Source organism: Ochlerotatus camptorhynchus, unplaced genomic scaffold (assembly GCF_037179485.1).
Source record: "Ochlerotatus camptorhynchus isolate MF236.1 unplaced genomic scaffold, CSIRO-AGI_Acam_v1.1 ptg000139l, whole genome shotgun sequence".
Taxonomy (NCBI): Eukaryota; Metazoa; Arthropoda; class Insecta; order Diptera; family Culicidae; genus Ochlerotatus; species Ochlerotatus camptorhynchus.
This window is the reverse complement of record NW_027040629.1, coordinates 2,866,665-2,883,212: the sequence shown is the minus strand read 5'-3', so window position 1 is coordinate 2,883,212 and position 16,548 is coordinate 2,866,665. Positions and strand designations below refer to the sequence as shown.

Below are 16,548 nucleotides of genomic sequence, written 5' to 3'. Positions count from 1 at the left end.
TCATTTTTTCCCACTGTGCGACGGTACGCATTGCTGAAATTAAGCTGATATACGATATACGCATGTTGCCTGCTAAGGGAAACGCCCAATACGTGTAAGTGTACCACAAGAGGTCCTGGATCGTTATCTTCCGTTTGTGCTGGGGAGGTACGGAAAGGTCAAGCGTATTATCGGGAAGAAATTTCCTGCTGAGCTGGGGTTCGACATGCATGCAGGTGTGTGAGGTGATTCATTTCCTGTATCGGAAAGGGAACATTTTCTACGACAGAATCAAAAACATGTGTCTCTTGTGCAAGATGGAGAAACACAGAATGAATTCGTGCAGTAATCGGAAGGTCCGGAAGCAACTGGAAAAGGCAAAACAAAAGCAAAATGAAGTACGGTTGCAGTATGTTGGCTTGGTGGCAGGAGATGCACCATTGGACAGCAGCAATAAGGTAATGGAGGAAGAGTAAGAGGTGCTTGAGGGGGAAGCACTGAAAATAGACGCGATGATTGTGGAGGCCAAGGAAATCTGTGAAAAGAAAGCAAGCGATGCCCTAAAACAGGACCCACGACTGTTCTACGAGTGCAGTGTTGAAGTAAGTATTGAACTAGAGTATAAAGAGACAACGGAAGATTGAATTGATGAAGTTGCCAGAACAGGAATGAGGAATACGTTCTTATAGCACAGGATAATTCAGCAACCAGGAAACATCAAAAGATCTCATCACGATCTCATCACAAGATGCCCCTCTACGACAAAGCTAAAAAAAGTACAATTGTATTGATTGTATTTTTTTATTGTTATTGAAGACATGTTTTTAAAGTTTTGGATGGCCCAGGATGTTTCGGACGATGGCGCATATACTGAGTATTATCGAATTCTAGATAGTCTGTAGCTCTTTCTCCTTCTTCAAAAATTGGGCTCAATTAGAAATGTTATATCTATGTTGTCCTGAAATTGTAATGTGAAATTAAGGTCACTAAATATTCAGACAACAAAAATGCGATTTCATGAAAGCAAAACAGCTTTTTCACAAATAACTCATGGAAAATTAATGTTTATGCTATCGCCATATTGTTATTGTTCTATTTGATTTTTTACAATCTTCGTTTTTAAGAGGTTTTTCCTTTAAAATAACTTTATTCTCATCAATTCATCAATGAGCAGTAATAGAGATCACGAAAATTATCAAATTGTCTCGGTTGAGAGCAATGATTAACATAACAAATAACTATATTTTGTTTCTTAAATTAAAAATAATTAGTCAAATCAACGTTTCCCGAAGGTAGACTTATTTTTTTGATCTTCCGAAGCACATTTTACATAAGATTTAATATGTCACCTAAAAATAGACCGCAATATGAGTTTCGATAATTTTAGTTATTCTTTCACTTTAATGATGAGGAAATTTATAAGGATTTTTGACAGATTCATTTTAGAACAATGAATTTCGCAAGATCGGACGATATTTATGTTTCCCTTTTAATCTTGATTGATGCTTTATTTTAAGTGCGCTTAGCAAGCGTCAAAGGCAAATGGCACAAGTATTGATGCCAAATGGCTTTTTTTGTACTTTTAATAAGGATTTAAAATGGTTCTCAATGTATTCGTCATAGACCCTTTTTCCAGCAAGTCATTCTTGAAATGTCTCGATAATACACTCTTTAGAACCTTCTTCAGGGTGGGCCAACTAGACAGATTCTAGTATTAATGAGGTTTTGATGGATGTAATAAAGGCAAAGCTATCTTGACCAGGGTTTTATGAATGTTGTTTTCTAGATGCCTTGTACTTCATAAAACGTTAAATGTTACTTGGGTTGTTAGAAAGTCCCCTTCGTCATCAAAGTTGTTTATTTTACTGTGGCCTTTCTAACGGGGGTATTCAAAACCTGCTCACCAGAAGGCTCTACTGTGTTACATAACTCATAACGAATATACTTACCTACGGGATTGTATACCTCGTCTAATTTTATTATGTAACTTTTCGAAAAATAGCTCTTATCTTGGAAAAGAAAGGTTGTCGAATAAGGATGTCTACCACTTTACTTTATTTGATTAAAAAAATTCCATGCCAAATGACGAATCGAAAAAAAACCCGACCATCTTCTATTTGCATAAAAGTTTGTATGATCGTTTATTATGGGAAATCTTTCACATTTTTGATAAAACTCGGCCATGTTGGATCTTGTAAAAATTTTAAAATGGCACCCTTGGAATTTTTCAAAAGGTGACGTCTGAGACAAAATTGTAGAGAAACATAATGTTTTTCTGGGAAAAATATACAAAAAAAAGCTTTTACTATACATAAGAAAATTTACAAGGAATGTATTCTTGTCAGATTTTTTGTCTCTTTTTTTATGTTCATAAAAAAATGGTATGTTTGAAATTATGGAAACATGAAATTTGACAAAAATCGTGAACAAGAACTTTTGGTTAACATGTTTGATCTTTTTGTTAAATTTTATTTTCATGTAATTTTACTCAAAAAACAATGTTTGAGACATTTTAAATAATTTTATGTAGAACAATACACAAACAGCTTACTAAAAAAAAATAGACAAACAAAATGTTCAAAAGTTCTTGATCTATGGTTTTTGACAATTTTTAAGTGAACATGGTGTTAAAACTTTAAAAAAATATTCAAAACCCAAATGTGTCAAAATATACTTGCATGATTTTTGAAAAAAAAAATAAAATTAATGAAAAAGGTTATGAAAAATACAAACTTTTAAAATGTTCAATAAACGTTTGTATTTTTCATAAGCTTTTTCATTAATTTCGTTTTTTTTTCAAAAATCATGCAAGTACATTTTGACACATTTGGGTTTTGAATATTTTTTAAAAGTTTTTCTTAAAAATAAAAAAAAATGGTTATATTTTCCAGAAAGGCATACACGTATGTTCTTCTATAAAACTTTTTCAACAATATCATCACCGGTGATGCAAAATGGGTTAACAAAATGAAAGCAAAACGATGTTAAAGTTGGCAGTTCCTATCATAATGAAAACTCATTTTGATTTTTAGTGTCGCAAAATAAGTGTGATTACATATTGTGCTGTCAGTTTTTTTTTTAATGAAAGCAGCATAACTTCAAGTTCTGCTGTTAATATCTTGTCGAAAATTTGACTAAAGATCATTGTTTACTTTGACTATATGTTTAGTATTACTTCTGCGTGAAGTCAACGATTTACATAGTTGAAGATGCTAATTTCAAATAACAGACTGTAGTGGTAATTTTTATACGATAGATGGAGTAGATGAAAGTATAGAGTTGATAGTTTCGTTAGAGTAGGCCAGTGTGAAAATTGCATATAGATAGTAGAACAGCGAGTTAGGATAACATTTTAAGGAAGTTGCCAGTGGTGGCGGGGGAAGGGCCACCCCTCACCATCCCTCTCCAAAGGGGGAGTTTGGTAAAGAGAGATGAAAAAACCGATTTGTACCTTCCTTAAAAAGTTGTCCTAGCTCGCTATTCTACTATCTATATGCAATTTTCACACTGCCGTTCTCTAACGGAACTATCAACTCTAGACTTTCATCTCCTCCATCTATCGTATAAAAATTACCACTTTAGTCTGTTATTTGAAATTAGCATCTTCAACTATGTGAATCGTTGACATCACGCAGAAGTAATACTAAACATATAGTCAAAGTACATAACTCTGGATGGGAGCATACCATCAATTACTGTCATTGGTCGAAAGGTACAGTAGCAGCACCTACCCCACCCGTATCCCCTCGAGATCGTCAAGTCGACGATGACAGAAGCACATATCGTGGTAGGGGTAAAAAATAGTTGCAATTTCCAAACCTACGACTGGATGCCTTCCTTCAAATAACAACTGAAGTGCGGTAAAAAATCGCTAGAACTGTTTCAAACACATCTTTGGTACTTGAGCGGTCGGCTTTCATCTCTTTTTGCCAGTGGTGGCGGGGGGGGGGGGGGACACCCCTCACCATCCCTCTCCAAAGGGGGAGTTTGGTAAAGAGAGATGAAAAAACCAATTTGAACCTTCCTTAAAAGTTGTCCTAGCTCGCTATTCTACTATCTATATGCAATTTTCACACTACCGTACTCTAACGGAACTATCAACTCTATACTTTCATCTACTCCATCTATCGTATAAAAATTACCGCTACAGTCTGTTATTTGAAATTAGCATCTTCAACTATTATTGTTTAAGTTTTGACGTAGAACTACGTCTTTGTCGACTATACTGGGGTGCAAATTAAAAAAAAAAAAAAGTGTGGTGAAATAGTGTTAGGTTTTGAACGCTTGTAACTTTGCTATTTATAGATCAAAATGAAATCCAAATACGCCAATCGATAGGATATTCCCGAGTAACACTTGCAACATCTTGTATGAAAAATAAAAAACATCCAGTTGTAAATAAGTTATATATTAATTACTTGTAAAACATCCTGTTTTGGACGCGTTGCATTGTTGTTTGTGAAGTATTCAACCTTTCTGACAAGCACTTGTTATCTTAAAGTTATAATTCGGTATTGCATGTCTCAATTACCAGTTTATAACACATTTATAACTGATTGTATTTGGTGAAAACTGGCTAGCCTTATATACAACATGTTTTCATATGTCATTATTAGAAACATGAATACATCTGAGATATAACTTATTTATAACATGTTATTAATAAGTTATAATTCAGTTGTACTCATGTTTCCAAAAATGACATATGAAAACATGTTGTATATAAGGCTAGCAAGTTTTCATCAAAAACAATCAGTTATAAAAGTGTTATAAATAGGCAATTGAGAGTTGCCATACCTAATTATAACTTCAATATACGATACAAGTAATGTTCTTGTTTGTCGTGTTATAAACATGTTTTGATAACAATTATGAAATCTCTCAATGCATTCTACAAACTGCACTACAATATGGCTGAACAATGAAACAATGTATAGAATGAAAAAAACATTTAATTTGTGTTTTCAACATCACATGTACGTTTTGTAACAGAGAAAAGTAAGATAATTAAAAAAGAAAGTTGATATTCTATTTGTTTTTGTTTTTTGCAATGTTGGAGAATTTTATCCAGGATTTTTTATGCAATTCAATTTATTATATTAAGCTTTTTCTGAGAGCCAATGAGTTTTTTAGAAGTAGAATGTATAGATTTACCATAAATTTGAAACCGCATAAATGTTTGCAGTACGGAATCTCAGTTAAGGCACTTTATTCGCACGACAAAATTCCTCAGAAGAATAAGTTGTGTAAATTGATGATAAACAAATTCCATTCGTAGGAAGGATAAAATTAATTTACAACATGTCCAATACAGTAGGTTGCATTATAGTCATAAATAATTTGCGCAAGTCAAGCATATGTTATATATAAATCCCACCTCTTGCGCTTTTTTCGGTATAAATAAGTTGTATATAAGTGACTAGACGTAAATGTTTACCGCTGATCTTGTCATAAATAAGATATGTATACCCGTTTATGACAAATTGTGTTGCTTGGGATTACATTAAGAATCTGCTGATATATATATTTTTTTAATTTTCTTCAATAAACATTTGAAAAATGTACAAATTATAATATTATCTCTGTTTTCATAAAATAAACATTTTGCCCTACCCCAGTCATCATAATCGAGTACCATTTGGTTGTACATAGTTCTGATTGACATAAAACAGCGCTGCTGTCGTGCCTCTGCTCATTAATAGAGTCAGTGTCAGTTCCTATTGTAGTCGATGTCGATGTCGAATTTAGTGCACATTGATCAGAGCAAAATAGCTCAAGATTGATCAACCCAATGTAGTTATGTAGGGAAAATTCTGTCAATTCTCAACCATTACATTAAATTTAAATACGTTATCTCATGCGTAATATTAACAGTGGTTTGATTAGGCTAACATGAATTATCGCGAGTTTTGAACCATAACCGAAACATTTAAATACTTGAAAAATTTAGGTAAAGTATAATAGTAGTTCTACGTTATACTGCGGTCGTGTCTAGGACACGGCCCTTTAATTTTTTTTATTGAACACATTTCAGCTCATTCGTGACTACTCCGGGTGAGATTTGAACTCAGCATGAGAAGCATCCCGAGCAAAGCTGGAGATCAAATTGAAATCAAAAGTAGAAGGGTTTGTGCCTAGGGACACGGTGTACACTATAGGAGGTGAGATATTCCGGAAAATGACATTTGCGCGATGACGTCATTGCTATCCATCTCGTAAACAAGCGCGAGAGAAAGCAGTCTATGAGCGAAGTTAGTGTTTTCAATGCAATTTGCTTTATTTTATTGCTTTTATTGTGGATAATATAGTGGCTTGTGTTTTCTTCATTTAGTTAAAATACTGTACGGCTGGTGTTTATGATGCGTGATGTTAGAAATTAAAACGAGAAGCATTCTGAGCTAACGATTTTCTTTCTAGAGAGCAACACGAGGATGCCTTCTCTGGCTTTAATATTTGATTTGATCTGATGAAAGTCATTCAAATTCATTGGCCAAACCCAGACATACCCCGGATTCCACCAGCCTGTAATCTTGCTCGGAGAAATGTTCCGAGCAGATTTTCAAATGTTGTTGCGTATTTAAATTTCTACCGCAGGCTTCCAACCACAAAACTTTCAAACTTTCCTCACGCGGAAACCAAAAATACTTTAATTGTATCGAACACAGTTTATTCCCTTCGTAATTACTGCAGTTAATTACAGCACACTTCACCATTTTCAACAAATTAAACTCGCACTGCACGGCATAAAATCTATAGTGTACACCGTGTCGCACTACACAATTCGCGTTGCTACGGTTCGCGCTGTTGAAAGATAGCAATGACGTCATTTGTTTACATCCGAACCAGATGTTTACTGTCGGTAGTAGCCTGCCTTGTTATGTATGCCGTGCCTAGGGACACGAATGGAAGCTTAACGTAGGACAGCTAGTGGACGGAACAAATATGTTGTTCATTTAGTTCTTAACTCTTTCCGTTTTTGAATTGGTGGCCCTGAAAAGGGCCGGTTGTTTTTCAAAGGGTGGCCACACCAGTGCAACTCGATGCCGACCGGATGACGGCGGCCTATTCATGATTCCTATTACGGAAAGCCTTTCCTCCGGTCGATGTGGGTGCTTTCGTCGTTGTCCAGCGTCTTCGTATTAGTGCGATGCGTGCTGTTCCACTCATACGTCATGTCCGATGCATATACGTCCGTTGCTCGAAAGCAAATGACGAAGAAAACGATTTGGCAAGCTTTTTTATTATCGTTGCTTTTTTCCTCCCTATTGGTGATATGGTGAGCGAGCAACCGAGCATTGAGCTCGCTCATGTGAGCATGCGCAATGTTTCGTTTGTTCGATGCGCTCTATCGTTGCGTCCGTTTTTGGGATTTTTCGTTACTTGTCTGATTTTTGATTTTTTTTTTCCAGTATAGAAATTAAAGACGTAGGGTAAACGCTCCTATAGTTGCGGTACGTTAGAAGCGTTAGGTTCCTATAGTTGTGTATGGAGACTCCGTACACAACTATAGGAACCTAACGCTTCTAACGTACCGCAACTATAGGAGCGTTTACCTTAGTTCTACGCCAAAATTTGCGGTTATGATGAAACTTATTTTGAATACTCCAGTTGATCTCATTTTGGTTGACTTAGGCTGTGAACGATTTGCCAAGTTAAATTTAACTCGTGGTTAAAAGTGACAATTCGAAAGTTATTTTCCATGTTCGAAAGTCCGTGTGCTGCCGATCGACCAGTTTCGAGGAGAACTTAGCCAGGGTTGTCAAAATTTAACTTCTTGTCTGATAGAAGTTATAACGCTCGGATAGCAAGGTTAATCGATAACTTTCCATCTGTCAAATTTAAACCAAAAGTTAAAATAATCCACCAAATGGTTCAGAGCCTTCACAGCAAAAATGAGAGCAAAATTTTACACTGTTGAATCAAACGGAATTTAATTACTAATTTCTCATTCAAAATGTTTAACTCCATGCTCTCCATGCTTCTCACGCTGAACGACTTTAACTCAAATTTCACCCCCAGCAAGTCACGAATGCCATAAAATGTGTTAAATAAAATAAATAAACTTAGTTCAACGACAGATGAACTTAAATTTAGTTTTAAATATGACGTTAACAGCAGAACTTCAAGTTAAGTTGCTTTCATTTAAAAAGTCTTGACTGCATAATGAAAGCACAATATGAAATCAGACTTATGTCGCACAAATAAAATCAAAATGAGATTTCGTTATGATAGGAACTGCAAACTTTGATATCGTTTTTCTTTCAGTTTGTTAACTGACTTTGCTCGGGATGGATGCTAACCATTGCAAAATCAGTAATCAAATTGATTTAATTGGAAGCAAGATTAGTTTTCCGTTTGATGCAACAGTGTAACATTTGGCTCTCATTTTTGCCGTGTTAACCGTTAAGTCAACCAAAATGAGATCAACTGGAGTCTTCAAAATAAGTTACATCATACAGCAAATTTTGATTTCAATTTGATCTCCAGCTTTGCTCTTTGCGGTCTATGAGGGGTCGATAGGTAGGGTCGAGGTGTGGGAGCTGCTTCCCTGGTATTCAGTACGGAAAACAAGATCGACGGAAAACAAATGAAGGAAAAAAAAACTTTTTCATCAACAGTGTTAAGACTTGTGACGATAACTGAAATAACTAATGTTTACATTCTAGTCAAACATGTTCAAAAGTCAGATGCAGGGAAAATAGCGATTCAGCCTACGTGGCAGAATATTGTAGTTTGAAACGAGCCAAACAGAGCCATTTTCATCTCCACTGAAACTAATTGTTCGCTACATTTGTACAGAAATAACTTTAATAATTGGATCTTTGTTTTGTGTTTGTATAAAAGCCTCAAAGACAAATATAATAATTATTAAATTAGAACTAAACCAACAGAAGAAACAAACAAAATCCAATATTTTAAAAAAAAGTCGTTACATATGAGTTTCCATTTCAAGCTCTCTACCGTATGCTCTATATCTATGAATTTTATATAAATCATATCGAATTGAATAAATTGACGGCTTCATCATCGGTGCTTCAATGCGTGACGGATTGTGTGACGTACAGGCGACGACCATTAATTTGAATGGAAAGAACACATTACTGTTGTGATGTCCGGAACACGTAGCTACATCAGACGTAGCTCAGTTGTGTGACTTTTGATAGTGGGCACTTCTGAAGAAAAACACTCGTTCATACAATATTCACGGTAATTCAACAGATTATATTTAGGGCAGAAGCGTTGGTGCGTCCGAGCTTCAATATTTCAAGCAGAACGTAACGATCGTACCCGGGGGCACAATTTGTACGTTATTTAATTTTAATTTTCAGTACAAAAAATCATAATCCAACCAAAACGTAAATGACAAGAAGGAAAATTTTCTTTTCATGCCTTGCACCTTGTTTTCTTGTCTTCCTTTTTCTCCCACGTCATTGCAATCCCAGGTCATTCGAAGATTTGGCGATTCTGCCAAATGGAACCGTTAACGAAGCGTATCGGCCGCTGGCGATATCACAGTATCACGTCCATGTACACAGGTGGTTGGAGGTCTTCCCACGGGAGCAATTACTCGTTGTCAACGGTGACCAATTGATAGAGGATCCCGTGTCGCAGCTTCGGCGAATCGAGGATTTTTTAGGTGAGTAGCCTTTTATTTGTTGGTGATTCAGCGTGAAGAGGGTCCACATTTTTTTTTCTCGCTTGTGCAGAAGGCAGGATGATTCGGATTTTGTTTACTCTAATTTATCATGGTATACCGGAACGATGATGATCCATTTATGGTTCACTGTATTTCTATTTTATTACATTAGTAGGGATTTGCGACCGAAAAAGCATATATATATTTATTTTAACTCACCTAATATTCTAATATAATTTCAACAATCGCCCAGATAGACAGTAACCTAACCATAGATTTCTTATAAGTTGAGCCAATATCCCATATAGTGTAACAGCTTAAATGATAACGCTTTGTGAAGAATTATGTGTGTGATTTTATACCAGTTGCTTATGAACAAATAAACCATTAACAAAACGATTTTGAGTCAATGGCCAAAATGTAGACACGTATCCTCGATCTAAATAAATTTATCTCATAAAGTATCAATAACAATTAAAAGTTCGAGTTGCAGTAAGTGCTATTCTAAACGAAATAAAAAAAAATGGATCAAAATCCAAAATTTCCACAAATAACAATCACATGCACTGTAGTTTTCCATTAATTTTCGAAAATAGAAGCACCACTAAAATCACACGTCACATTGTTCGGTACAAACTGCTTCCCAAATGACACACGCGTTTTTCACTCTTTATTTGTTACAAATTTAAATTAAACTACATTTAATTTTAACCTTGGTTCTCCAGCTACTACAGTAACTTACCCGCCTTAATTGTTGTGATATATATATGAGTGTTTTTATATTGTTCCTGCTTTGGAAATTCCGTATTTTAGACAGGTTTTCTATACCCGAATGTCAGTGTTCACAGTGACTATGTGACTACTACTACGTTTCAAAAAGCTTGATCTAGGCTTATTTGGAAATATTATAAGTAGAGCCTTAGAAGCGTTGGGAGAAATTTTCCATGTTTGTTAATAAGAAGAAAAAATACCTAAATTTTCTGCAGTCTGCTGCAAATAACACGAAGGCTTCTTCTTTTAGCGGATATGCCTGTATCATCAGCCAACAAAGATTTGTGGCAACCCTGAGGCAAATCAGGGAGGTCCAAAGTGAAAATGTTATACAATATAGGCCCAAGAATGCTACCCTGAGGAACTCCTGCTCTAACAGGTAGTCGATTAGATTTGGAATTTTGATAATTTACCTGCAGAGTTCTGTCAGTTAAATAGTTTTGAACTAATTTCATAATACAGTCATTCTATAGCAAAACGATAAAGTGGTTCGCAGAATTTCGTAAAAATTGGTAGTTTTGTTGCTTATCGCAAAATAATTGACCCGTATTTTTTTTTGTCATTAGGGTGGTTAAAAAAAATCGACACTTTTCAAAAACGACTTTATTTTCGAAAATTCATAACTTGAACCACTGGCCCGATTTCAAAGATCAAAATATCAAATTAAAGGCTATTCAAAATACTTTTAAGGAAGAATATAATGATACTAAAAATATTAGATTTTGTATGGAAACACATTGATTATATTTTTTATGGTTTTCATGGTATAAAGATAAAAGCCGCAATATGTTTTAAAATTATTCCTTGAAAATTTACCCTGGGCATTGGCATAACTTTGAGGATTGCATAACTGCAACCAGGTCCCAGGCCTTGTCTGTATCTTTACATTTTTAAATATTCATACTAGTGATACCAGTTGTGATGTAGTGGACCACAAGTTGTTTGGAATTTAATTACTAGTCAAAATTAAATAATTGTTTTTTATTCTCTAAATAATTGAGTGTAATGACTGCAAAATGTTTTATTTGGTTCAAAACTTTTGGAATGTGACTTCACACAGGTACTACCTTTGTATTTGTCTTGATTGAGAGGTGATTTTTTTTCTTTAGATCAAGACGATGCAGTTTTGAAGAAGGCAACGATATTAACTATCTGCACGCTGGATCAACATATGTATAGCCATGATAGAGGGATAGAACATTATTTTATTTTCGAAAAAAACAGAACCATCAACAAATCATCAGGAAAGTTCTTTAGTATGGGATCCCGGAGAAGAAAAAAATTGGAAGTCCAGTCCACCACGATGTAGAAGGAAGCAGTCGATCGGTGGATCATTGGCAAGAGGTGGCTAATAACTGAAGCGAGTTTAAGGTGTTTCGCTGTGAGATCCTTATTCTAGTAATCACTTCGAAACACTTCAAAACTGCAAGTTCACAAATATCAGCTTCCAGGACACGCACCATAATGAAACTGTTACTCCACGTTCGCTGCACTAAAAATTAAATATTAATTTTATTCGGTATATTATACTGTCATTACTGTTCATACTATCATTCCAACTAATTCATTTAGGCATATTCAATTGACCTGCATTGGGTTATTATTTTGCATGCAATGATATGGGAAAAGGGGGACTCACGATTCAGCATGGAGAGTGTATGGGCCCATACATAAATTCAGTAATCCACTAAATTTTCAATAGCGACCAAAAATATCCAATGACGCGTTCATCTAGACAAAATTGATAAATAGCCACGAGTAATTGGTACCCAATACTAACCTAGAACATGCCATTTAAAAAAACAAGATCCAAAATCGCTGAACTTTAGCTCAAATGTGGATGATTTCCCATAACAAACAATTAAGCAAAGTTTCATGCAAATCGTAGAAGGTCGAGTCTGATCAATTCGTTATTTGGCGTGGAACTGCTCAATATTGATTTTCCGGATACGCTTTTGAAGCTGCACCCAACTACGGAATCCAAATAGCTCAAAGTCAGTGATACCTAGAGCTCGCAAAGCAATAAAAGTTTTCATGACGTAATTCGGTGAGCAAACAAAAACATTGGTGGTCGAAATTCGTATTCAATGAATCCTAATGATTGTTCCTGTCTGGCTGACATAGGCCAGCAGGGTGACCCGACGAATAGCAAAAGGACTGGTTTTTATGGAACAGCCAAAGCACGAACCAAACACGCGCACGTGGATGATTAATTTGCAATGTCCGATAATTATGAAACTTTGCCACGTTTTATTATTGGACATTTCTGCCATCTCAATGAGGCTGGACCACTCTTCGGATGGTAGCTCGTGCCAAGTTTGCCACTTGAAGCGTTCTTTCTACCTTGATCAGAAAGAGCACCCAGCACAAGAGAAACAGAATTTGGGATAACCAGTAGGAATATCTTTCGTTGTTCTTTCCATTTTATGGGGCCAGTCATCAGGAAATATCTGACTGCGGAAAGCGAACGAAAATAATTTGACTTTCCCACTTGAAATAATTGATATTTGATTGTTTCATTTTGAGAAGCACGTCTCGTTGTTGGACAGTGGTTTACCCCTTGTCGATCCAAAGTGCCCTGGTTACACATTCTATGCTATGCGGTATCCCGCTAGCATTGTCAGCTAAAACACGGCATAGTATGCATCCAACGATTATTTTAAAATTTGAATTTTGTAGCCAAAATTTCTTTTGACAAATAAAAAGCATGAAAACCCATTTTTGTGCTTTTTTAAGTTTTGGTAGATTTTATGATTTTTTTAGCGGAAGCTATTGGATTTTCAATCAATTTGTGCAACATCAATTTTCTTCTCTCATCTTCCATCAGGCACAACTTTTTGTAAGCTTCACGAATCGTGACGAAATTTGCATCATTGAATGAGGAACACTTTCCAAGTAAACTGTTGTCAAAAAATTCCAGAATCTAGGGGCGCTGCTGCAAAATAATTTGTGCATCCGGTTTCTAACTGAAGCAGACATTAATACCAGTGAATCACCTCAAAAACCATTGCAGATGCCGGGGTAAGACAGCGACCCTAAGCTTAAAGTAAAATTTAACCAAAACTATATCAAATATGATTATATTGATTTTCAGGAAATTTCCTTTTCATTTGATGATGTTTTAACACGAACCAAAACAAGTCCAAATAATGCAAGAAAAAAATCAGGCCTAGGGGTAAGATGGCCACATGATCTAAAGAAGATATAGAAGATTACTGTCTTCAGCAAAGTTGTACAGCGGTTGACCGGTTGGTTAGAGAACAGTAGCTTAGAATTGTATCACAATATGGCGCTAAGTTAATTTGCTGTATAAAATAGGGGAAATGTCTCTAATCTTGGCCCTTGTATCTAAGATTGGGCCCATCGCTAAAAATCTGCTATTTATCAATTTTGTCTAGTTGAACGCGTTATTGGGACGTCACTAATGGATATTTTTGGTTGCTATTGAAAATTTAGTCGATTGCTGAATTTATGTATGGGCCCAAATTAGGGACACTTAGGCCGACATTACCTGCATTTCCCCTATATCTTGAGATCTTAACTATATAGGAAGTTTCCGCTTTCGGAAAAGTTGAACAGCTGACTAAGGCAAGGGGCGTGCACTTCCAGGTATGAGTGCGTGATATTTTAAGCACTTCGTTTGAATTTATATACTTTTAGCGGTATTGATAGCAATCATCAAATAATTAACAATAATTAATGTAATGAAACATAAATTAAATGAATTAAAATAGCAAAGTTGGCCAGAAATCAAAATATTTAATTAAATTAAGGGTATATTTAACGTAATGAATGCAAGATCAGAGCGTAAAATTATTGACTGCTAAGGCTGAGTGTGAAAGCACTGCACTATTCAATCCATTGCTCTGTGCAGACCGTTTGTACCAAACGGTAAAGGACGAGGCAATGAAAGAGGCAAGAAAAAAAATTCAGTCACTCCCGAACAGGCGACTCACACCACTTGTCTTCACTCACACAGCATGTAATTGAGGCATTTTTCCATAGAAAATGTACGCTCAGTCATTCAAAACAAGTATCACGGAAAAATAAACGTGCTGACTGTGCTACTGACTGAGTGCTCGGCTATCAGTGACTCGTTAACCTCTGAATCATTCAGACTCTCACGAGCCAGTGAATGATGAGGCAGATGGCAGTTCATATTCATGTGAAAATGACACATTGAACCTGACTGTTTTGCGCAATGTGCAAGATTTTAAATATTTGGTCAGCAGGCTGCATAGTATTGAAAGACTACCCAACTAACAATTTTCACAATGTAAACGCTTTACTCATTTCATTTATACAGTCTCAAGCTGTATTCAAACGTTATACGATATGAGGAAACCTTTACTCAACCTCTATACAAGCAAATCTGGCGAACTTAGTCAGCTACTTATGGCTGTTGGAACGGTCGGGAGAAGCTCTTATTGCGTATCCATTAACGCTTCTATACAGCTGTTATCCTGCAGTTTAGTTGTGTGCGAACTTGAAAGGCACTTATTCAATATTTTCCCGATTATCCAATAATCACTACACAGCTTTCTCTTGAAGCCGGGTTAAATATTATTACAACTTTTTTTGTTGGAGGAATTGATTGAGTTTATTTTGCTGTGAGAATCCATTTAATCGAAATTATTTATAAGCACACCACCAAATTATTTACCCTACACCGGAGAACCTGGAATCGAACTCGAGACGACCGTATTGGCAAACCTTGACACTACCAACTTCGCAACGCCAACACTTTGAACTTATGTAAACAAATCAACATTCCTTTCTACAACAAAATCGCTGAGTAGAGGCTTTATAATAGTACACATGAATCACTTTTCTCGACTAGTTATAAAAGAGCAGAGTAAAAGCTGTAAAACTGCACACGTCTAAAAATAAACCTAGTTGACTGTGAAAATGCTTCCGAAGTAGCTCTAACACAGTTTATAAGCTGAGTATAGGTTGTTTAGTTGTTGAAAAAGCACTTTTGATGTTTATGTTATTCAGCAAGAGTGGTCGGTTGTGTAGAAGCCATCAAATGAGTAATATATTCACTTTGTTAGCTTTGCTTTGCAGCTACAAATTGAAAGGTGGGTAGTGTGTGTATAGAAGTGACATTAGCGTTTTTTGGCTGATGTTATGCAGTGCGACTGACAAATTGAATAATGGTTGTGAGAAAGTTGAGTAAACGCTCTCCAAAACTATTTTGCTAGCTTTTGCTTCTTTTCAGCTACTTTACAGCACAACGCTGGAAAAGTTGGCTTACAAAGCTAAAAATGTTAGTTGGGTAGTGCGTGCCGCTTAGGCCAAGGTGATCAAAATTGTGGACAGGTTTGTCCCGAATTATCTCACTAAGTGGTGCTAGTGTGCAGGTGGGCTTCACGTTAATGTCCGGATCATCTAAAATGTTGCCAATGGCAGAAAATCTATTTGATAAAAAGCACATACTGAAAGTTCACATTCATGCTTGCGCAATTTGGGGAGACAATTGTGAACTTATTTGTCCAAAACTCAAAAACTGTTGGTCACTTGAACAAGTTTGCCGAAAACAGCTACTTTCTAGATGGTTAGAGTATCAAGAAGAGATTTGAGTGGGTTGGTTTATTTCCTTCAAATTCCGTTATAATTGCTTATCTTTTTGACAGATACGCCTATTTCGTCTACTACTTGCAGACTTCATCAGTGTCAAGTACTCAACACCACACACCACCATTTGGAAGGACTTGATCATCTTACCAAAATTGTGGGAAACAAAAGCTTCGTAGAAAGCCAAAACCTAGTTTCATTAATTTACCACTTTTACAGATGTTCCGCATCTTTTGTTGAACCCCCCGAGGCCAAATGACGAATCGGAAAAACTCCACCTTCTTCGATTTGCATAAAATTTTGCATTATTGTGTATTATGGGCATTCACATTTTTACAAAAATTCAGCATTTTTGGATGTTGATTTTTTTCTTCGAAATTGCGTCTATGCCATTTTTCATTAAATTGTAGCACGAAAACGTCACTTTTGATCGAAATGATGAGACACAATTGTAGAGAAAATAAAGTAATTCTGGGAAAAATATTGATTAATTTTTTTTTTATATTTTGAGTAAAAATTCCAAAAAAGTTTTAAAAATTCAAATGTTTCAAAAAGTATACCTTCAATTTTTATTTATTTTTTAA

The 16,548-nt window shown here is 35.7% G+C and overlaps 1 protein-coding gene across 1 annotated transcript in view; it reads left to right on the top strand.

Annotated features, from left to right (window-relative positions):
• Hs3st-A (Heparan sulfate 3-O sulfotransferase-A) overlaps positions 1–16,548 on the top strand; it is a 166,137-nt gene that overhangs the window by 143,858 nt on the left and 5,731 nt on the right. Inside the window, exon 7 of the mRNA XM_065221163.1 lies at positions 9,423–9,616. Within this exon, the coding sequence (XP_065077235.1) occupies positions 9,423–9,616 (194 nt within the window). The remainder of the gene's footprint in view (positions 1–9,422; positions 9,617–16,548) is intronic.